At 46.2% G+C, this 22,278-nt stretch overlaps 1 protein-coding gene across 7 annotated transcripts in view; it reads left to right on the forward strand.

The window, feature by feature from the left end:
• Positions 1-22,278, forward strand: part of Sash1 (SAM and SH3 domain containing 1) — a 350,942-nt gene that overhangs the window by 312,515 nt on the left and 16,149 nt on the right. For 3 of the 7 annotated variants that reach the window (XM_051164247.1, XM_051164248.1, XM_051164245.1), the window contains exons 9-14: positions 7,409-7,541; positions 12,682-13,514; positions 18,002-18,076; positions 19,422-19,565; positions 20,952-21,087; positions 21,556-21,725. In XM_051164247.1, the coding sequence (XP_051020204.1) occupies positions 7,409-7,541; positions 12,682-13,514; positions 18,002-18,076; positions 19,422-19,565; positions 20,952-21,087; positions 21,556-21,725 (1,491 nt within the window). Of the gene's footprint in view, positions 1-2,287; positions 2,329-7,408; positions 7,542-12,681; positions 13,515-18,001; positions 18,077-19,421; positions 19,566-20,951; positions 21,088-21,555; positions 21,726-22,278 lie in introns of those variants that run through there. The other 4 variants (XM_051164251.1, XM_051164252.1, XM_051164249.1 and 1 more) reach the window with 4 other exon arrangements.

Here is a 22,278-nt window from a genome sequence, read left to right on the forward strand (position 1 = left end):
TTCGGGCATCTGAAAACAGGAGGAGATAACACACGTGCCTAAGGTTTACCCTCTCTTCCCACTGATGGAAGGGGATCTGATCCCACTGGCTGCTGAATTTCAAGGGTCTGAGCTCCTAAGCATACCCATCCCTCTGCATCTTAGCATCCTTGTACCACCTAAGCCCTTGTGCCACGTTGCCTCTAGCTTTATGGCTCTCTGTGGCCTTGCTGTGTCCATAGCTCTTAAAAGAGCCGTTTGTAAGAACAGCTTTGGTTGCATGCCAGTCAGTAACAAATAGCAGGCGCAGAGGTAACAAAAACTGCTGAACTCTAGGAATGCCATGTTTTAAACCAACAGCATGGTGAGATAAATTCCATCACACTAAAGTTGCACTGAAAATCAACTTGTTCTGATTCTAGAGGCCGAAATCCTGTCCAGGTAGGGAGTAGTCCAGGGGCAGACTCATGGGGCCCACTTCGTGCCTAGTCCTTTGTATTTGACAAAGGGGTCATGCCTGGATCTACTTGATGGCATATGAGAGCGGTGTTTGCTAAGTGCCAGAACTGGTAGCACTTCATCCAAAAAGCAGACATCACCATGTGTGCTATGTGTGGCCCTGAAATGCCAGGGGAGGGTGGTGAGGACACAAGGTGCAGGAGAATCAGCTTGTGATGCGGGGACAGTATAAGGAAGCTATGGTGAATCCGTGAGGGAGAAAAAAAAAAAAAAAAAAAAAAAAAAGGAAGTTTCATATAAAGTAGAAGAGATGCTTCTGGGCCAGCAGACTTGGGGTGGAGGGACATGAGGTTGATGTACACTTCTAGCTAAAGGAAGAGGTCTCTGCTTGGGTTGGGAAGTGGGGCAGGTGAGGTACCCAACCAAAGGGAAGATGGACAACCGTCCACCATGTAAACTGAAGACTCTGGGCGAAACATGACCTTCCACTTGTGAGCTTTGGGTCTCAATTCTTTTAAAAATTTTTTTTTACTTAAATAAGCCCAGGACCTTCTCCCAAAAGATCCTCTGCTGTTTTAAAGAGACAGTAGACCTCATTGGTGAGCCTCAGGCTGCTGGGTACTTTCTTTGTATTGGGTGACGTCCTGTAAAGAGATGGATAAGGAGGACCCACACGGTGGTGGAAGAAACAGCGAGGCACAAGCAGTGCAAGCTGCACAGCGGGAGTAAATGACTTAACTGAGTGGAGTCAGCCATGGAAAGAAAGAGAGGAATTGTATCGCGCGTCACGGAGACTTCTTTATTTGGGTTTTCAGGTCTGTCTTGTTTAGACGATGTTCTGTTTAAGTAACAGAGTGTGCCTGGTGCTCCCCAGAGACCCCCGAGAAGATTAAACGATCATCTTGTGACATAGTCCCTGGGTTCACTGTTCTAGAATGCACAGGGACTCAGCTGCCCAGAAGTGACTTTTGAAACAATTTGGGAAGACAGTTTTAGAAGCCTCAGGAAAGGGGAAATAGCCTACATTTATTCTGGTGGTTAAAACAGGAAAAAAAAAAAAAAAAAGCGTAGGCAAACGAGAGAGAGAGAGAGAGAGAGAGAGAGAGAGAGAGAGGAGAGAGAGAGAGAGAGAGAGAGAGAGAGAGAGGAGAGAGAGAGAGAGAGAGAGAGAGAGAGAAAGAGAGAGAGAGAGAGAGAGAGAGAGAGAGAGAGAGAGAGAGAGAGAGAGAGAGAACACACTCAGGGAGAAACCCAAAATCACAAGCCTTAGGATAGTAATTTCAAAAATAGCCCCAGAAAGGTGTCTACTTTCAATTGAGACCACGCCCTCCGGCGAACGTTTGGAACCCCATCTGCAAAAGCGATCTGTTTTAGAATTCAGTCACTCGGAAGGGTTAGTCCTCTGTCCTGGATTTGCTCAGATTCTCTCGTTCTTTCTTTCTTTCTCTGGAATTCCATAGACAGTAATTAAGGAACTGGAGGCCAGCAGGAGGTCAGGGGGCCTTCCTCAGTGAAAACAGGGATTGTTGGCTGTGCACAACACTCCCTTTTTTCCTTGTGGTGAATAGGAGATTTGCTTAGAGCTGATGACTTATGCCTTTCTTACAAGTTATACAGTTAGCAAGCGACTGGGGAATCAGGCAGCAGGCAGAGAGAGGCTAATTGAATCCAGTCAGTGTCCTGCTGCCCTTCTGCGGATGTTGGGCTGTGTCTAGGAGAGCCTGCCTGATCATGTAACTGCGGAGAACATGTTTGCAGGAGTGCCTGGTCTGACTTGGAGATTTCAGGGCTGACAGATCGAGAGTGAGATTTGCTCCGCGTGGGGAGGGGAAGGGGTACCTACTGTGACTTTGCAAAACTACCCCTTACGCCTGCTAAATGCCGAAGCCGGTAAGTTGATGAATACTTTTTTGTGTGTGAAAGGAAAACTTTTCTGCTGCTTCAAGAAAAAGGCTTTCTGCTCACTTCTGCCTAGGATGCAACTTTTTGGGCTTCTTAAATTTCTCTAGCTTTTCCCATCTCCTTTTAGCTTCTTCCCTGCCTTCTACCCCGGCACACCGTCGCCCAGCGGGCTCACCTAGTCACCATACATAGCTTTTGGAGATTACTAAATATTATTTTGAGACAATGAAAGGATGAGCGAGCATGGGCTGAAGCCACTCTGTGAGTTTTGCTGACTCTGTGTGAAGGACTTAAATGCAGACAGCTTTCAGCATTGTTTTAAATAAATCTACAATTACTTGGCTTTCTTCTCATAACTTTCAGAATTAATGTAGTGACAGCTTGGCCGTAGGAAGTTGAAGTGTGTCTTCTTATGGACTGAGTTCAAACGAAACTGTTGTGTGATTTCTCAAGCAAGTATATTTGCAGTCAAAAGATACTTCTCAGAAATGCTTATATGATGTGGCCTCACTGGGGGGGGGGGGGGGTGGGCGATAAAGTGACTGAGTCTGGCTGTTCTGATTACGGACTGTGACAGTGTGTCTCGGGTTTGGAGCCAGTGAAGCAGACTGTAAATGTGTGCCCAGCATGGTCTCGAGTGGCTCCCCGGAGATGTGGTTGTCCCTTGACAGTATGGATTAACTTTCACTCCGGTGCGTTTGTTGCTACTGTGCTATTAAACTTCTGGAAACCCTCTATTCTGCACATCATAGATGTAAGGACTGGTTCCTGTAAGGACCAGTGAAATATCGGTTTCAAGTCAGCAATGACAGACAGGCTTAGGCAAAGCACTGAGAGGATGCTTTTAGAAGTACGCCAGCACACAAATCCTCTTATTTACAGATGTGATTAACTTTCTTCCCTTTTTTCCGATCACATTGCGTGTAATTGTGTTATAAAAAGTTCTCCACGCTGGCTCCGTGGCTTTTCCCATTAGAGCATCACAGATGTGTCAAAGGGTGCACTTGTTCCAAGAGAAGCTGGGAAGAAAGGAGGCTCCACCCTCCTGTCCATGCCAAGTGGCCCCGCAGACTCCTCGCTCAGTGCCTAGCAGCCCAAAGGGTGTGCTATCTCTTTAAAGCAGCTATAGTTTTGTGTCTTGGCTTGGTCAATTTGTTATGGTTTAAAACTGTGGAGCCAGCTGTCTGCAATCTGATGTAATGTTGCTATGGAAACCAGAAATGAAACACTTAAGCACTCACCACAGAATTACTACATATAGCATTAGCCAAAGTAATTAAAAGTTGAGCCATATGGGTTTTCTGGTGGAAAGATCCGCAGCGGAAAACTTAGAAATGAAATATTTTTGTTTACGATACTGTAAAGGCATTTTGCACATCTTTTTGTGGGATCCTGCTTTTTTCCCTTCATGGTTTGGGAAGGGAGCAGTAGAGCTGATGGGCTTCTTGTTTATAAGATGATCGAGCTAAAGTTTACTTTAGTAAAACTTAATAAACTCTAACCTACGGATGCAGGAGGACAAAGATGGGAAAACGTTTGAATATGTGTGAGCATATGCTTTTATGCTTGTTTTATGTTTGTGACTCTGTGTTGGTTATGAGCCTATTTCTTAAAATCATTTATACACAAAGTAGAAATTTTTTCTATTTTACAAGCTCTCTTTAGGTTAGAATTTTTAGATACTTACAATATTTATTTCCTGTTTAATCAAGACTCTGTCTCAAAAATAATTTTATTTTAAAATTATATACACATATTTTTAATGATTTCTTAATTTAAAAGATCCTCAAACTCCCTTTTATGATAGTCAATTTCCTGAGCAAAAGGCATGATATATATTACACATATTATATATATATATACATATATATGTGTCATGCTATGCTGATTTCTGCATTTAGAAAGTAACACATGGTTACTTGAAAGAGAAATATACAGTGAAGAATTTATTGCTCAGTTTAGAAGACATGCAGTCACTTGTGTCTTTATATTAAAACAGCTGGAGAGAATTTCTTGAAGGCAAATATGTCACAGGCCTCTTCTCTGTGACTCAAACGGAATCCAGAGGTTGACCCTCCCCACTCATAAAATGTTCCTTGAAGACTCACTGTGGCACTCAGATAACTCCCAGGCTGACTACAGAGGAGTCTTGTGATTGAAAAGATACCGTGCCCAGGCATACATTTATTTCTCCAGTGGCTTGCTGCATCAGCCTGCCCAGGCTCCAGCCATGACACCGCAGAGCAAGTCCTTAGTTGCCATGGCTTGACAATTGTCAATGGCAGGCACCTCCAGGACCTCCACTGACTTAGAAAACCAGAAGTGCCATCAGTTTAAAGTTCTTAAGAGCGCGTGTTCCTCAAAGAGTAGGTAGATGTGTGAAAGCAATTAAGGAGGTACCTGGAACTTCTCACCACAGTGAGTCCAGGCAGAGGAAAGGAAGGTTCTCTGAGGGGATGTTGGCTTCCAGTCTTGTGTTCTGCTGTGACTCTTTTTATTTCTTCCTGGGAAGCTCATGCAAATGGGCCCTTTCTACTTCTGTGCCTGCTTTGTGTCTCTGTAGGAGATTTTTGAGCTACCGATTTCTATAGTCTATCCCTTTTTATGCTTTCGTACGTACCCCTTCCCCCAACACAAAAACTACCACCAACCACTACCAACAAGCCAGCTATGGAGCACATCTCAGAATCTAGTGTCCTACCTCTAAAGTACAAACAGTTGGTGCTTATTTCAACTTTGGCCTGACTCTGGAATTTATAATGTCAAGGTTAGATACCTAGCGTGTGTGTGTGTGTGTGTGTGTGTGTGTGTGTGTGTGTGTGTGTATTTATTTGACTATACAGAGTCCTTGTGTAGTATAAGCTTAATTCGAACAATATTTCAAAACTCAGTTCAATGCACTGTGACTTACTCAGGTGCCCATGACCCAGAATGAGGGAAACCAAGTTCTCATGCCTCTGGTTGGCCACTCTGACCATTTCATTTCCTTACATGTCAGCAATTCAACAAAGTAAAAAATGAAATTTAAACCAGATGGCATCATTTTGTATTTGGAGCTAAACTTCCTTTAAAAAAAAATTTTTTTTTAAATTTTAAATCTTGCATCTTTCAGCTAAGTTCACTCACCCTATTGTTCAACATAACTACCTGTTTCACGTACTGAGATGGCGTGGGTGGGGGATGGTGTTCCCCATTTTCCTTCTAGTTTGCCAAGTAGACAGTAGGCAACTTTTTTAAAAAAAAAAGATTTTATGTGCATTAGTGTTTTGTCTGTGTGTGTGTGTGTGTGTGTGTGTGTGTGTGTGTGTGTGTGTGTGTGTATGCACATGCCCGCGCGCCAGATCCCCTAGAACTGAAGTTACAGGCAGTTGTGAATGCCACATGGGTGCTGGGAATCAAACCCAAGTCCTCTGGAAGAACAGTCAGTGCTGTTAACCACTGAGCCATCCCTCCAGCTTGACAGTAAGTGACTCCAGGTGTGGATCTGCAGGCAGTATTTTCCTAGGAATTTTAGAGAAGTTGGACACAAATATTGACTCACTTCACAGACAGGAAGACTGAAGAATGCTCCTGTCTGATTTGCTCAGAGGTATATATATATATATACTGTCAGTGAGCAAATCCTTTGTAGATAGGCAGGCAGAAGGAAAGTACAGTGGCTGAAGGCTGCAATCTCCAAGGAAAGTGGATCAAGGCTATCCAGAAGAGAATACCATATCGCACTGAGCAAAATATCTGTGCACTCCCAGCATGCATCACTTCTAAGTAATCCAGAAGGTTTCAACCCCTCTTCTTCTTGCTATTCTCTTTTTTACCTATTTTATTGCCTATAAAATTGAGATTAGGGAGAGCTTTTCATGGGGGAAAAAGTCCCCTCATTGGCCTCAAATTGGAGATGGCGTTTGTTTTTATTTTGCTGGGGAGGGCTGTTGAGTCATCTCTCTCCCTGAGAGTTGCAGTGAGGATCTGAGGGGATACTGCTGCCAGGATATTCGGGATTAGCTGGCTCCTTGGGGGGCAGTATTCTGAGGCTGAGGTGCTCCCCAAAAGTCCAGGCACCTGGCTGGCCTGGTGGTGCAGCATGCCACAGGCTGCTCTGGTGGGAAACTTCCTTTGCTCTCTTGCATTGTGAACAGATAGAGCAGAGGAAGCTGCGTCCTGACCCTTGGAATGGACTTGGAAATGAAGCCCTCTTTCCGTTCACAAGGAAAGGATTGTTTTTAGCCTGGGTCACTGCTATGAAGAGAGATTTTTTTTTTTCACCCTCTGTAATGTTTGATACTTGAGGGAAAACAGCTGGGCCAGAGCACACTTGAATTACTACAAAATGGAATGAGATGAGGAGAATATGGACTGTACTGTATGGCTGTAAAGGTTAGCCCTTTCGTCTCTCTGAAGGAATGTGGGGCTATCCTCCTTGCCTCCTGAGCCCTCAGAAGGAGCTGGGGGGTGGGGGGGGTGGAAGGAATGCCTATGATGTGGCAAGCAGTTCCAACAAATAGGAAAGAAGGTTTTTGTTTTTCCCCCTTCCTTCATTACTTCCCCTTTTCTGCCTGCTGGTTTTGATTTTTTTTTCCTTTTTTCTTTTTGTCTTCTTTTTTTTTGTGTGTGTGTGGGGGGGGGGAGGGAGTGCTGGAAAAAGTCAACAGAATTTCAGTTTGGAGAAGTGGTTGATGACCATGTTCAACAGCCTGGAGACAGAGGAGAGCCTGGCCCAGACCACAGCAGTGTAACAGGAATTACAGGGCCAGCTTAGGGAGAAAATCTTGCTGGACTCTGCTTGAAAGACTCAGGGAGTGGTATGATGGGATGGACACCCCCACAGTAGTCAAGGCCCAAGGTCTGCACTCTGCCCCTAGGATTGATTCTCAGCTGAACTAGACCATCCGAGGGTATGTGGGGCTTTGTAAAACCTGTTGGGTAGATTTGTTGATGTCGAATGTTGATGTCCCAAGTTTGGCAGCTGAGCTGCGGATGTTTGGCCTTGGCTAAGAGGCCAGCTATGCCAGCTGAGATGGCACAGCTCAGGAGCAATTAACTGATTAACTTTCTTCTGTTTCTTTACCAGTCAAGAGAACAATCGGATGATGAGACGGAGGAGTCGGTGAAGTTTAAGAGGTTACACAAGCTGGTCAACTCTACCCGAAGAGTCAGAAAGAAACTAATTAGGGTGGAAGAAATGAAAAAGCCCAACACAGAAGGTAAAAAGAAAAAAAAAAGAGGGGGGGAGGGGGAAGAGAAGGGGCAAACCTCACCTTAGTTCTTTCAAAAGAAATCACTTGGGGTCAGAACTTCAGTAGAGACAGAATACAATTCCAAGTAGGAAATGAGTTGAGATCCGCTGAGGCTGTCTGTGTGCCAGCGGGCAATGCACAGGGTATTTGGAATGAAGGATCCTGGGGTCAAGTATTTTGAGCACTTAGTACTTCCAATGTGACAGCGGTGGGAAATGGCTAGGACCTAATGATGACAGCGGAAGGTGTGGTACAGCTTTAATTAGGAGCCTGTGCTGCTATATATAAGCCCTGTAGGTCCTCAGCATAAACCTGTCTCCTGAAAAGGACTGGAGTTGGTAATGCAATGGCTGTCATGCAGAGCAGATACGTAGCGCATCCGTCTAGCAAAGCCGCCTGACAATCAAGGCACTTAATATCCCTTCAAAGCCTTGGGGCTGCTTTGTTCTTCCAGCAAACCATCCCAAGTCTCTATTCAAAGGGGCTTTGAGGACCCACAGTTCTAAGGGGGTCTTTAAGAGCTAGCTGGGAAGATGAGGCAGTAATGTTGACAGAGACATCGACTGGGCATCATTAGGTTGAATGCTAACCTTTGAATTAAAACTATGATGGTGTATTTTGTGACTGTATTCATCTTCATTGATGGTAAGATGTATAAACTATAAAAATATGACCCCCCCCCAAAAGATCAAATCAAAGCTCGATATTCCTGAGTATACAGGCATATACCCCCAAGGCCTGTAATCCCCACAAACCTCGCCCTGAGTGGGCAGTACTGGGGGCTACATAGTGATGATCTGCCTCAACCCTACCCAGCCGTAAGGTTTCTCTTGTTTATAAATTGATAGTGAGTAAATTGGAAAAAATACTGGACAGCTTCAATAAGAAAAGCATTATTTGTTAAAATATCATGTCTATGTTATAAAGAATTTCTAACATTTTAACATGTGGGTTTTAGAATTAGTTATAAAGGCCTTTCTGATCTCTGTAAATAAAACCAAGTTGTACACAGAAAACTAAATTCCCTCTTATTTTCAAAGATAAGGGTTCCTTATTATTATTAATGCTTTCTAATTGTTTGGTGTTGTCTATTGATTTAATTCTTTAGGACAAAATTGAAGATACTGGTAGCTGTAAAGCAATTGGGGGGGTGGAAAGGGAAAGGGGGGTTGGCAAGAGAAATAAGCTTGATGGATAACTTCATAAATGTGGGCCTACCTTTAACTTGAGGGTTGCATTTCAGTGTCCCTGGTATAGTAATTATGTTTACAATTGACTGTAATGTTGGCCTCTGTTTGGATGGTTTAATACCTGTTGGCCAAGGTTTCTGCTTTGCAGAGTATGCTGAGCTCCCTCACACGATGGAATCTCTTACTGACACATGAACATGGCGAGGAAGGTTGGGCTTTTGTAGAGAACCTCGCAGAGCCACCAGCCTTCAACCCGGAGTGTGCATCATAAAGCAGACCTCATGCACATGCCAAAGTCAAATCTCAGCTATGACAAACAGAATGTTGGGTCTTGTCCAACAGTGAGATGAGATGAGTGACACACCAGTGAGGCTTGTCCTATGGCAGCCTTTATGCCAGGATGGTATTTTGGTACATATTGACATATCCAAATTTGCAGAGTATATCAATTCAAACTGTTTCCTGGGGGGAGGGGCACAGGGAGGGATGGGGGGATGGTAGAGCACCAAATGAGGCAATTGAAGGCCAAAAGCAATCATCTTATATAACTTTTAATGGACTTCTAAGTGTGAATTCATCTGAGTGTTGCCCACCTCACAGATGGGCTGCATGAACTTACGCTGCAAGCTTTGCTCCAGTGTACCATGAGCTGGGAAGCTGGGAAGGGCTATTTGCTATCTCACTCATATCACCAAATGGAGCATGCGTGCTTGCATGAGTGTGTGCAGCTCAGAGTGTCTGCCTCCGGTGCGACCAGGCTCTCTGAGGTTCCTATTGGCAGAAGACTGGGAGTTGGGACAGACTATTTGGGCTGTGAGGCGTTTCTTTTCCCCAGTGCCCTTGGACTTATAGAGATTTGATCAAGTCGCTGATTGCCTACACGCCTGTGCCAGTTGTGCAGCACATAATAATCCTTTATCGAGATGCATTCCGCGTACCAGACACTCTCCCGCACACTTGAGAATTGACGCTCCCTTTTAATATACCATCTCTAGCATGCCCACCAGAAGCAGGCACTTCCTCATTTCGCCATTGAAGAGACAGAGATTAAGAAGCCAGGGACCTTCCCCGAAGGTCACTCAGCCAGATGGAATTCCTCTGGGTATCCAGCCCCCCTTGAGGCATCCTACCACTCCTGAGAACTAATGACTTTAGAATTCTTTACCTGGTCTAACCACCCTCCACCCCCCCCCCCCCCCCCCCCCCACCCCCCGCCTTGACTTTGCAGGTATATCCTGACATGGCAGCCCCAGATAGTATTAAACACCGGCCAGGTTTGTGCCTGTTGTCGCCCATTTCTGTGTATTATCCATAGGTGCAGTCCCTCCCCCACAGTGCACCAGCACTCTAAGCCAATACAAAATCTTCAGCTTCTGTGTGGTGCCTTTTAGCATATGAAGAGGCTCCAACTGTCTCTTTATTAACTTAATGCTTAGCGTGACTGTATTGGAGTATTGGGTAAAGATAGGTAAGTGCTGTGAGAGAGGAGGGAGGGAGAGAGAGAGACAGAGACGGAGAGACAGACAGACAGACAGACAAGATGCTGGAGCTGTGACCAACCAGAACTTGTGTATAGCTGTATCTTGCATTAAGTGGTCCCACACCTGTACTTTTCCTTGGGTGTTCTGATCTTAGCTGCATTGACATAAATGTCCTTGTGAAGCAGGTGACAGGGAAGGGCTTGGGGGCTAGTCACCTGACTCACCACTCCTGCAGGGTAAAGCTGTTCCTTTTTGTCAGAAGAGGCTAGGAAAAGAATGCTATATTCAGGGGACCCCGGTCAGGGCTGGGCTTCTGAGCTGCTGCTCAGACATGGACAGTAAAGCTCACACTGCATGGGCCCTGCTCACAAAGGCTGACGCAGCCTCTTTGGAGGCCTTTCCCTGTTCCCTCAGAGCTCCTTACCAGGCACTGCCTTTCCAGGCTAAAGCCACACATGTCAGGAACATGTGTGTCCCAGCTTGTGCCAGGCCCAGTTGTGGCAGAGGTGTTTAAACTGCTGGTAACTGTCCTAAAAACACTCCAGGAGATGTTTGAACTACTGGTAAGTGCAGCTACTTAAAGAAGTGAGCAAAGCCCACCAGGCCTCTGTGGAGCCCTTCAGGACTGCAGGGTTGCTTAGAGTGGTCATGGATCTGTCCCACCTGGTGGCCTTGTTCATTCACTGCTGGGATGACTCTGCCACCAGGCTGGGCCTCCAGTCATAGCCCAGTTGCTTCTTCCCAGAAAGAGGGAACACTCTTTAGAAGTTGTTGTATTTACCTGGGGAAGCCATTGGTCTCCAGACATCTGGAGGCAGGGACGGGAAGCAGCCCTCAGACTTGTGTACTGTCTGTGGTCTGGCTAGATCCTGTCTGACCCCGGACCTTGCTTTAAACTCTCCTGAAAGGTCCTCAAACAGTTCGTTAGTGAGCCTGGAACCAGCATCATCTATAGAATCCTTCTATAACTAATACCCATCAATTCGAAAAGGGTAACCGTTTTTAGACTCTTTTGGAAATGGGTGCCATTTTTATCACCTTCCCTCTCCCTTCCTCCCTGACACTTACCCACTCATCGTCACTTTTGTCCCAGCTAGTACGCCCAGGGCTAGCCTTCAGTTCCAGGGAACTTTGTATTTTTCCTTTCTCCCCCTTTCAGCTGGTGGAAAGCTGCAAGTCTCCAATGTTTCCTTATAATTATGGGATGCAGCCAGTTGGGATCACTACACCCACAGCTTGACCTACTTCCTCCCTCACATCTGTTCGCATAACACATGCAGAAAAGAACTTGGCTGTCCTGCCAGCACATCCAGGCCTTTCCATTGGGCTCCAGAGGGCTTGGCTCACTACCTGGCCCCAGAGAGAGCTTCAGGCCTGGAAGACTGAGCCCAAGTGGAACACTTAGTGAGTTGCTTGCGTGTCAAGGCCCTTAAATGCCCTTGCTATTTCCTCCGGGGCTGGGTGGATGGGACTCTCTGGCTGAGATCCCTCCGTTTCCCTAGCTTTTTGTATTTGGCCAGTCAACTGGAGACCATTTGTCAATCACGTTTGTAAGTATAGGCCTTTATGGCATTTTCCCCACCCAAACTCTCTTGGAGATTTAATCACTTAAATGGCATATGTACCAATAAAAAAAATCATTGTCTGCCACATGGCATTCATCAGACTCCAACTATAAAAGCCACTAGAGCCGATGTAAAGGAGGGCCTTTCAGGATGGGCAAGACAGGTCCTAGCTTCCGAGGGCTGCACTCCCAAACCAGGGTGGCAATTATCTGGGAATGCTAACATATGTCATAATGACGGGCCTTGATTTTGCAAATGGCTTTTAAAAAAAAGTAAGTCAAGGGACATGTTGGTCTACAAACTTGTTTTGAAGGGAAATAAAAGATACCACAAGTTCCCCACCCCTAGTTTTGTAGTACTGGGCTCGGATGTAAAGCCTCACACATGTTAAAGCTGTACAAGTCCTCTCTGCCTTTGTGCTATATTCCTACCCCTCTTTTGTTTTCGTTTTTGGCTTCAGACTCTCACATAGCTCAGGCTGGCCTTGAACTCTGGACTCCTGATTCTCCCCCCTTCCACCTCCCAAGGGCTGGGCTTATAGCCATGAATAGTAACACCAGCAAACTTTTATCTTGAGTCTCATTAAGTGGACCAGGTTGACCTTGAACTTGCCTTCCTGTCGTCCCAGTAGCTGGAGTTCCAGACCTGTGCCACCAGGCCCTGCACCTCACAAATGTTTAGGGCTAAGCTTCCTTGAAGCCATACAAGGTAGTGTGAGTGCCTTCTTTGTTGTGTGTGCACCTGGCATATGAGCCATGTTTATGTAGAAGATTGCAGTGTGGGCGGGGAGACCACTGCCCTTGACCGTGAGCACTCAGGTCTGTGGGGCACTCACTCACAGGGGCCCTTCTGTTGATTTCCTTCCTTCCAGGTGCAGAGGAGCATGTGTTTGAGAATTCTCCAGCCCTGGATGAAAGATCCGCGCTCTACTCCGGAGTGCACAAAAAGCCATTTTTCTATGACGGCTCTCCTGAGAAGCCTCCAGAAGATGATTCGGATTCCCTCACCCCATCTCCATCATCCAGCAGTCTGGACACCTGGGGAGCTGGCCGGAAGTTAGTGAAAACCTTCAGCAAAGGAGAGAGTCGGGGTCTGATTAAGCCCCCTAAGAAGATGGGGACATTCTTCTCATATCCAGAAGAAGAAAAGGCCCAGAAAGTATCCCGTTCCCTCACAGAGGGGGAAATGAAGAAAGGTCTTGGGTCTTTGAGTCACGGGGTAAGTACCGATGGAGTTTTCTTCTATGACAACCACCGGCGTAGGCACCACTTCCTGGTGTCCCTAGAGGAGGTTCAGAGTATCCGTAAGCAAATCCGCTTGAAGAAAACGGATACTAATTACTCCTGTTCCAGAACTTTTCTCTGCCAGCGTCCCTCCAGAAAAGGCATAAATGGCACCACCTGCGACCTGCTGCCCCGGCAGAAGCCCAAGGGGGGCGGCGGCTGTGGCTTCCCTGGCAGGAGGGGCCGAGGGCGCGCCTCGGTGAGCGAATTCAATATCACCTACGTGGTGGAGCGAAGTCTCTACAGCCACCTGAACCTGACCCAGCTCGTGCGTCCTGCCTCAGACAGGACGCTGAGCAAGGCCGAGAAGCAGGACCTGAGGCGGTGCTTGCTGGAGGAGGATGAGGAGGCAAAGAGGAAGTGGGCTGCCACGGTGGACCGCTGTACTAAAAGGGTTCTCTTGAGAATCCACCAGAAGTCCGTGAGTTGCCAGGATGGTCCCGAGGAAGGCCTTGTCATTTCTGGATGTGCAGTCAAAGCATCATGGCCTCTTTTCTCGCAAAGCTGCCTTCTTTTCTTTGACTCATCACTTTGGGGTCCATTCCACTGTCACCCTCCAACCTCTCGCCCTTCTTTCTATACTAGGGCCTTTTTCCTTATTTCCATCTGCCCTGTGGCTAACTGAAGCTGTTTGATTTTTTTTTTTTTTTTTTTTTTTTTTAACTGAGACTAAACCATGAAGGCGATCTTCCAGTGTACCGGAATGGGCTCTGGCTAGCTTCTAGGAGTAGCTGTCTTCATGCCTGGCTGTCTTCATGCCCAGCCGTCTCATCACTTGACCTCCAAGAAGCTGGTCTGAAGCAGAAGGGCATTAAAGCCCTGAAAGAAATGTTTCTTCAGTTAATGAAAATAATAGGAATGAATGGATGGAAAGTCCACCATCACAATTATCAAGTACTTTTTTTTTTTTTTTTTTTTAGGGACAGCCAGAAACTTCTGAGAGAGAGAGAGAGAGAGAGAGAGAGAGAGAGAGAGAGAGAGAGAGAAATTTCAATTAAAGCCCCTTTGTTTTAATTAAACCAATTCAATATTTCTTTTTTTACCTTTTTAAACAGAGGAGTTAGCATTCAGCAATGTCCTCAGCTGCCACACAGATTCTTGTGCACAGCAAAGCAAAGTGCTTACTTATCATGACTCGTATAATAATTCTCTTTTCAGTTTTCGTATTGAAGGACCGGGGAAGGTTCAACTTTTCCTTTCAGAGAGTGACTTAGTTCGAACTTGAAAGTATAGACACCCCTCCTGGAATTCCCACCTAACTTGGAGTTTGCACAATGGCTCATGTAAAAGGGGACAGAGTGAGGGGGAGCTGGCACTGCTGTGCCCTGGCACCTTGCTTAATCCCCCCGGAGCTGCTGGCCCAGAGCCCCTTTGAAAGGTCTGAAAGAACCTCTGGAGAAGAATGGGCTTCCACGGCCGCTTTTCCCAGGGTCCCTTCACGTTCATGAATAGGATGTTCTTGTCCAGAACTGTATAACTGTAATTTAAATTCATGCAACCGAGTTCTGCTTTTGTGGAAACGAAGACGGGTTGGCCACTGCCATCCTTCAAATGACCTCCTCTCGTTCTCAGAGAATCTCTGGGTCTTTCCTCGCTTTGGGGCTTTGAAAATATTCCCATGTGTGTTGACTTCCGTCCTAGATTTTATTTTCTGTCTTTTCCCATTCTTGAAAGCCTTACAATACTTTTTATGCTATCGGTGTGTTGAGAAACCTTCACTTCTACCTCTTTCTCGATCTCAGCAACAGTGTTTTGACTTTTCTGGTTTTTGTTTTGTTTTGTTACTATCAGAGTTTTCTTTGTCACTCATTCATTCAGTCTCCGGTGTACTCTGACCTCCATATCTTTTGTAAAACACTGGTCTTGGTGTCAGAGTTGAGCCCAGTTCATCTGCCAGCTCGGCTCCAAACATCAGTGCTGTTCACTAACAATGGTATTGCGAGCTGGATACTTTTAACATGCTAAGAGCTGAAGACAGTACTGGGCAGTTTTAATACCTGCTAAATAACGTGTTCAGGGTTAAGTTAGAAATCTGTGCATAGCTACTTTTGTAAGTACAATTGTGTAATTAGAAAAAATAATTTTCTCATTAGTTAGAAAATATAAGCTAAAGTCAATGTTTTAACAGAAAGAGATAAGGCTTTTTTTAAATTTGGCTTTCTTATTTGGTACTTACTGGGCATGAACCCACAGCCTCATGCATGCTAAGCAAATACTCTACCACTGGGCCACACCCTCTTACTTCTTTAGGTCTTTCACTTAAAAATGTTCCTTTCCATTGTCTTTGTCATACATACTTCCCTCACTCTACCCCAGAGTGCACAGTTTGCTTTAATCTTCAACCTTGAGCTTTTTGTCCTTCAGAGATGCCATATTTGCTTGACCGAACCTCGGGGAAATGATAACGCTTGGGATTCACTGGAAACAGTCACGTGTCTTGCTTTTAATTTTTTCCATTCAATTTTTTTGTTGTTGTTGTTACTGTTTCAGAAAACAGACATGCATGACATTTTGGAATCTTGTTCCCTTTTAAATTCAGTCCCCTTCCAAACATGTTCCCAACTGCATGCCCATCCCATTGACACTCTCGCCTCATTGCAAGCTTCAGTCAAAAAGGTTCTTATAATTATCTGCATAGAGATGAATGAGCTAAAAAAAAAATATTTTGCTTATGTTTCATTTTTGTAGATCACCAGAGTTCAAAGATTGTTTTCTTCTCCTTTTGTTGTTCTTTTTATGACCTGGTTTTCCCTCCTTGAAGGGGTGCTGCCGTGAGAACTGGTCATCTCACAAGAAGTGAGAGCTTCCTCCCCTCAATGCCCATTGCCTGTTAGCCCACTGAGGAAAAAGAATCTGCTTCAGATATGGCAACCCATCACCCAGAGAGATTTTAGCTGATGACTCTGAAAACCGGTCCATTCTTCAGGCTCTTCATTTTAGGTCATAAATGCAGACAGCAGGCACATGAAAATCTAAACGAGCTTCTAATTTATGACAGTCATCGCTTCCACATAAATTCCTTGTGAGCTATTTCATATGCATCAGAGAAAGCATGCTGGGCCCCAGTGTTGCTGGAGATGTTGTCATTTAAAACAGGGACGTGCGAAAACCATACAGTGATCAGACATCTGGGCGCCACCCTGTGTCTGTGAAGGCCTGAGTCACAGGAAAGGAACTAGCATAAAGTCCCTGCTTTTGCAAAACGGAGAAAATGCCGTTGGCACCATAAGCTCAGAGGGAAAGCTGATGTTAAAAATCTGCCTCGGGTAGTGGCCATAATATCTTTTCCCAGTTAGGTGAGCTGGCGATTGGCCTTCAGTAGGGAAGTCTTCTCTTTCTATAGACTGGACACAAAGCTAGTTGACAGTAAGTTATGCAACCTGCTGATATTTAGTCTAAAGCTAAGCAAACCCCCACTGGAAAGGGAGAAAGTGGAGTGCATATTGAAAACAGCAATGTTCCTGAGGGGTGGACAGCTCCAAATGCCCTTCTTCTCTGCTCCTCTCAGGTGCCACAACTGCCACCTTCCAGTGTGGCCTGTTCCTGAATGCTTTGGTTTTACTATTGAACTCCCAGATTAATACAACCCAAAATGGAGTTCCAGCCCCTCGTTGGCATGTTTATGGTCTTAACTAAGCCTAACCTGCAACGTAATACTGTCAAAATGAGCTTTCACCCTCGCTCGCTCGCAGCAGAACCAAGTGAGACATCAGCGAATCAGCGAACACCCAGAGTGTCTGCTAAGGTCAGATAGCTGGTGTAAATAGCATCTCAGTGCAGACCCACTAAGGTCAGGGAGTTTTACTACTTGAGCTGTGGTTACGTGGCAAGCAAGTAGCAGAATCAGAAGTCGGCTCTACGTGCAGTGTTAAAAGCCTACTCCTTTTCCTCCCTGGCTGTGGCTGCTTTCTCAATGCAGTATATTCATATATGTCTGAAGTGTATCTGGTTCAAAGGAGCAGGGTTTATAATTTTATTGCTTTTCTGCTCATTTCCTGTATTCTGTGGCTACCACGTGGTCCCTAAGCAGCAGGGGACGCAAAGCATTAGAGCCCAAATCTGCCATTCAAGGTTTCTTACCAACTGCCTTTTAAAAAAATTAATTTATGTATTTATCCACTCTACATTGGTATTACTTACAACAAAAGTTAAAGTGCTTTGGTGAGAGGAGACAGCCATGATCATCAAGTGCTTCCCCCGCCCCCCAGAAAAACAAGATAAATTAGATACAAGTTCCGGAAACAGAAAATCATGGAAATATTAGTAGTTTCACAAAACTTGAAGCCAACTTAAAAGTGCAATTAACTTTTCATCCGTTTTTATAACAGCATTTTTTCCCTACTGAACGTGGGGTGTGTGGTCAGTGACATGCATTCCACACACACACACCTCCCCCTCCCACCCCCTATCCCACGCTCTGCCCCGCAAATGTGATGGGGGGGGCAGTTAGTGAGTAACCCTGCTGGCCTGACTGGATGACTGTAAACAACCTTTTAATCTCTCCTTGGAGGTTTAGCTAAAGAGGACAAAAGCCATTCAGAAAGACCTGCTGTCTGTGGCAGAGCCCAGGGCTCCCAAGACCACGGAGTGCTGAGGGAATGTTCCTGCACTAAGTTTATGAAGGTTTATTTATCTATTTTCTTAGAGTCCTTGAGTTTGCATGTTAAGGGGACTTTGGACCCCCGCCCCCGCCTGCCCCCCACCATTGACCTGTGAAAACACCAAATAAGAAAGGGCTTCCTGACATGAACCATGTTTGCCCCTCATCGTGTCTCGTATCCCACTTCCATCCTGTACGTGCGTTCATGACTCACAGGTGCTTTGCACAGGGGGCATGTGCTATTGGGTTGTCTGAGGCTGTGACGTGAGCGTAACTGGATTGTTTCCACCCTCCCCCTTGTTCCACAGAGAACGTGCAGTTTTGGCGGATTTGACCTGACAAATCGTTCTCTGCACGTGGGCAGTAATAACCCCGACCCTCTGGTGAGTGGGGCACGGTGACGGCAAGAGTCCCCCTTTTAGTGTGTTGGAGAGTTGGTTCTGGCTTTGTTCAGTGGTTCCAAACCATATCTGCAAAGAAACCCTGTTGCTCCGATCTTGAAGACCTGGCTTGCTGTTCCGCAGGATGCTTCCTGTCCCCTCAGAGCACCGCTGTTCTTTGTAACAGTGTTGTTTAAGTAGCACACATGGCCACATGGCTCCTGTGGCCTGAGGCGTCTGCGCCGACGAGCACACTAGTCTCAGGTGCGGGGTGCATGACAGTATGGCCTGATGGAACGCTGGGATGTGAGCAGGCTCATTATGGGATCAGCTCGTGGACCTCCAAGGCCTGCAGTAAGTTCAGGTCTTTCTCATGTGAGGTGTCCTGAGGCAAGCCCAGTTTTCTCAGTGTCAAAGCAAGTCAGGGCCACCATTTACCAAGGTTGACGCCTCTTCGGACACGCTTTTGGGGGTCATGCTCGAGGGCCAGGCCACTATGCTAGTGCTTATGTTCCCTAAAATCCAGCCCTAGAGGAATAGGTAAGTTTCACATGGCTTTGTGTTTTGCCTTGAAACTATAAAAAGAAGATTTCATGCTTCCTAGTTGTTATGACCGTGTGTCAGCTGAAATACACATCGGTGAGATATGGAGTGGTACAGAATTTGCTGCAAGACCTAAGCTGTTTTATTTGGATATCAAATTTTATTGATTCATAAGCCAATAATTTTATGTTGTCAATGTTTAAAAACATAAGAGTTCTCGCCCTCCCCCCACCCCCCATCCTTTCTTGGGAAGCTTTTTTTTTTTTTTTTAAATACAAAATAGAAGGGGGTGTGGCCAGTCTAGCTTGTTCAGAGAGACAAATTACACTCTTGGGAGTTGGCCACACTGAGCATTTCTGTGTGGTTTAATGCTGTTCTCACGGCAGCCTTCTGCCCTGAGGTGAGTCAATACTAGGACCCCCCCCCTTCTTCCCCCCATCTCCCCTGGGCTGGGGTCACCTGCACACTGGTTCCTCTAAATCATCCTCTACTAATGAAACGCAGTCCCCTCGAGTGTTTTTAAATGGTAGGGGAAAAAACATAATTGGAAAAGCGTGTACTAACATTAAATAAAATAAAAAGTGCCCCAAGCCCCAGTATAAACAGACAAACAAAATACCTCTCAGTAGGTTTTAATTTCTAATCGCAAAGATAAACAACAGCCTTGAGTTACCAGAAGAAAAATGTGAAGATCCTAAGGAATGCTAATATTTTTCTGAGGTCTAGGACATTAATGGTTTGAGTAATGCAACTGGTTTCTAGCCTTATCTCCTAGGACTAATGGTATTTATGCTCTGTTTGGCAGAATAAAGAGGGAGATTTTGTGTACAAAGAAGTAATCAAATCGCCTACTGCGTCCCGCATCTCTCTTGGGAAAAAGGTGAAATCAGTGAAAGAGACAATGAGGAAGAGAATGTCTAAGAAGTACAGCAGCCCTGTCTCAGAGCAGGTATGCGGCCATCTTGCTGAGAGCCAGGTCCTTGCTGGGGATAGCCCATGTGGGTCACAATGAATGGTGCTGTGGATGTGTGTTCCTTGGCATTAACCAGCCCCTAGACCATGCTATGCTGGTGAAAGACTCCACCCAGCAGGGGATCAAAGCAGAAGCTGAGACTCACAGCCAATCTTTGGGGGAGTCTTATGGAAGAGTGTACCTGGGGTGGGGGGTTGGTAGGGATAGAAGTACCCAGAGGGGACAGGCGCTCTACAAGAAGACCAACAGAGCCAACAAATCTGGGGTGGGGTGGGTAGTGGGGCTGCCGAGACTGCCGCATCAACCAAGGACCATGCATCAAGAGGATCTAGGACCCCTGCTCGGATGTACTGATAGGCAGTTTCAGCCTCCATAGGGGTTCCCTAGTAAGGGGAGCAGGGGCTGTCCCTGCTATGGACTCTGTTGCCTGCTCTTTGCTCACTTCCCCCTGGTGGGGTGCCTTACCAGGCCACAGAGGAAGAGGATGCAGGCAGTCCTGATGAGACTTGATAGGCTGGGGTCAGTTGGTAGGGGAAGAGGGCTCCCTCTCTCTGAGGACTAGGGAAGGGGCATAGGAGGAAGGGGGAGGGAGAGTGGGAACTGGAGGAGACAAGGAAAGGGCCATGATTGGGATGTAAAGTGAATAAAGTTTTAATAAGAGATTTAAATTTAGAAAGAAAGGAAGGAAAGAAGGAAGGAAGGAAAAGCAGGCAGTTCTAGAAACCTGTGTTAAGCAGTTAGAACATTCCAGGCACTGTTCTTGATGCTGGGAATACAAAACACAGACCCTGTGTATCAGTGACTTTTCTAGTTGCTGCCTGTTTGAAATGTTTAAGAAATGCAGCTACAGGAAGCCAGCAAAACCAGCTGGGACAGCTGGCATTTTTGCTCAGCTGCTGCCCCCTGGTGGCCAAACACCAGCATCTTCCTCTTCCTGTCAATTTATATAAATAGAAGCAATCTGGTCAGTTGTTTCTAAGAAATATACTTTTCCTTAGTGTAAATATTTCTCCCCTAGTTAACTGCCCTCTGATTTACTTCTAAATATTATATTAAGAGTAGATTGAACTCGACCTACATTTCAGGCTCAGCTTGACATACAAGTCCCTTCAGCCGTTTTTCCAACAAATTTTAAGAATACCTGTTTGAACTTGAAAAACTATTTGGGGGTACTTAATAAACAAACAATACTATTTAAGTGTAAACTAGGGTTTAGGCTTTCTTAAAGGGAGACTATTATACCTAGGATCAAGTGTGGGTGTAAACATCAGTTTGGTTGGTGAATTTGAGGACCAAATCGCCAAGTATTATAAAGCGCCACCTTTCTACTCAGGAAATTCAATTCTATTGAAACTATTTCAGGACTCGGGGCTTGAGGGAATGCCCGGCTCCCCCGCCTCAGTAAAGCCTGACCCTGAACATGTGGACAAGCCCAAGCTCAAAGCCGGGGGATCTGTAGAAAGCCTCCGGAGTTCTCTGAGCGGACAGAGCTCCATGAGTGAGTATCACTTGTAATGTTTCACAATTTCCTTTTGGATTTGCACTCAGATGTTCATTTGAGCCTCAAGTTGAGGCAAGTTAAGGATGAGTACCCACCTTTGGGGTGCTATTATATGTTTGTCTAACTGTGGGGCAAAGAGGGGCGTTTGGTTTTGATTGGCAAAGAAGGGAAATGTATCTCTCTCTGAGGAAGACGTAGGGAATAAGCCAAATGTCAAAGTGCATGAAGACGATCAACAAAAATAAAGGGATCTGAGCGAGGGAGAGGGATTCTGAATGTCCCTGGTAGCAAATGTGACTAGGCTGCCCCAGGACCACAGATGGCCCCGCTGGCGTCCTGCCATGCTGTGGCTCCCAGCCTTCCTTCCTAGGCCACTCCTAATACACAGAACGACTGGCTCCTCTCATCTCTGCTCCCTGCGAGGGCCATGTCCAAGCCCCTCTTCTTCCCGTTGTCCCTCCTCAGGTGGCCAGACTGTGAGCACCACGGATTCCTCCACCAGCAACAGGGAGAGCGTCAAGTCAGAAGACGGCGATGACGAAGAACCACCCTACCGGGGTCCCTTCTGTGGGCGTGCCCGAGTACACACTGACTTCACCCCCAGTCCCTATGACACAGACTCTCTGAAGCTCAAGGTAGGCATGTCCCTCCTCGTGGGCAGCTGACCCCAGGTCCTCTTGTCTTCCGGGAAGGGCTCCCCTCTCCCGTGCCAGTGGCCACTGGGCTCTTCACCATACTGACTAGATCTTCTTTGGCCACCTTGGCCACACTGATCCCCTTTCTTGTGAAAATAAAATAGAACCTGACTGTGGTCAAGGATGAGGAAGCTGCGTGCTAATGCTGTTACCACCACTTCCTCCCCTGGCCCTACCCTTTGACCCCAGCTTCCTTCTAGAATTTCCATGCCCCTCCTCTATGCTTCCCTGATTGAAAGGGGATAACTGGCTCTGTGTGTGAACAGAGATGTTTACGTGGGGCCTAAAGACGCAGTTGGACCCAGTTATGATATAGGCTATGGCCACAGGTTAGGGGACACCCTCTCACAACCAAGCTCTTTCCCTGGGAGTAGGAGTCTATTCCAACAGCCAAGGTAGGCGACCTGACTGGGAGAAAGCATGGTGACAGACGAGGCCCACCCAACCCTGCAGAGCAGGAGGCAGGGGAGGTTGTGACCCGGGATCAGTAGCT

The sequence above is a fragment of the Acomys russatus genome, chromosome 21 (genome assembly GCF_903995435.1).
Source record: "Acomys russatus chromosome 21, mAcoRus1.1, whole genome shotgun sequence".
Taxonomy (NCBI): domain Eukaryota; kingdom Metazoa; phylum Chordata; class Mammalia; order Rodentia; family Muridae; genus Acomys; species Acomys russatus.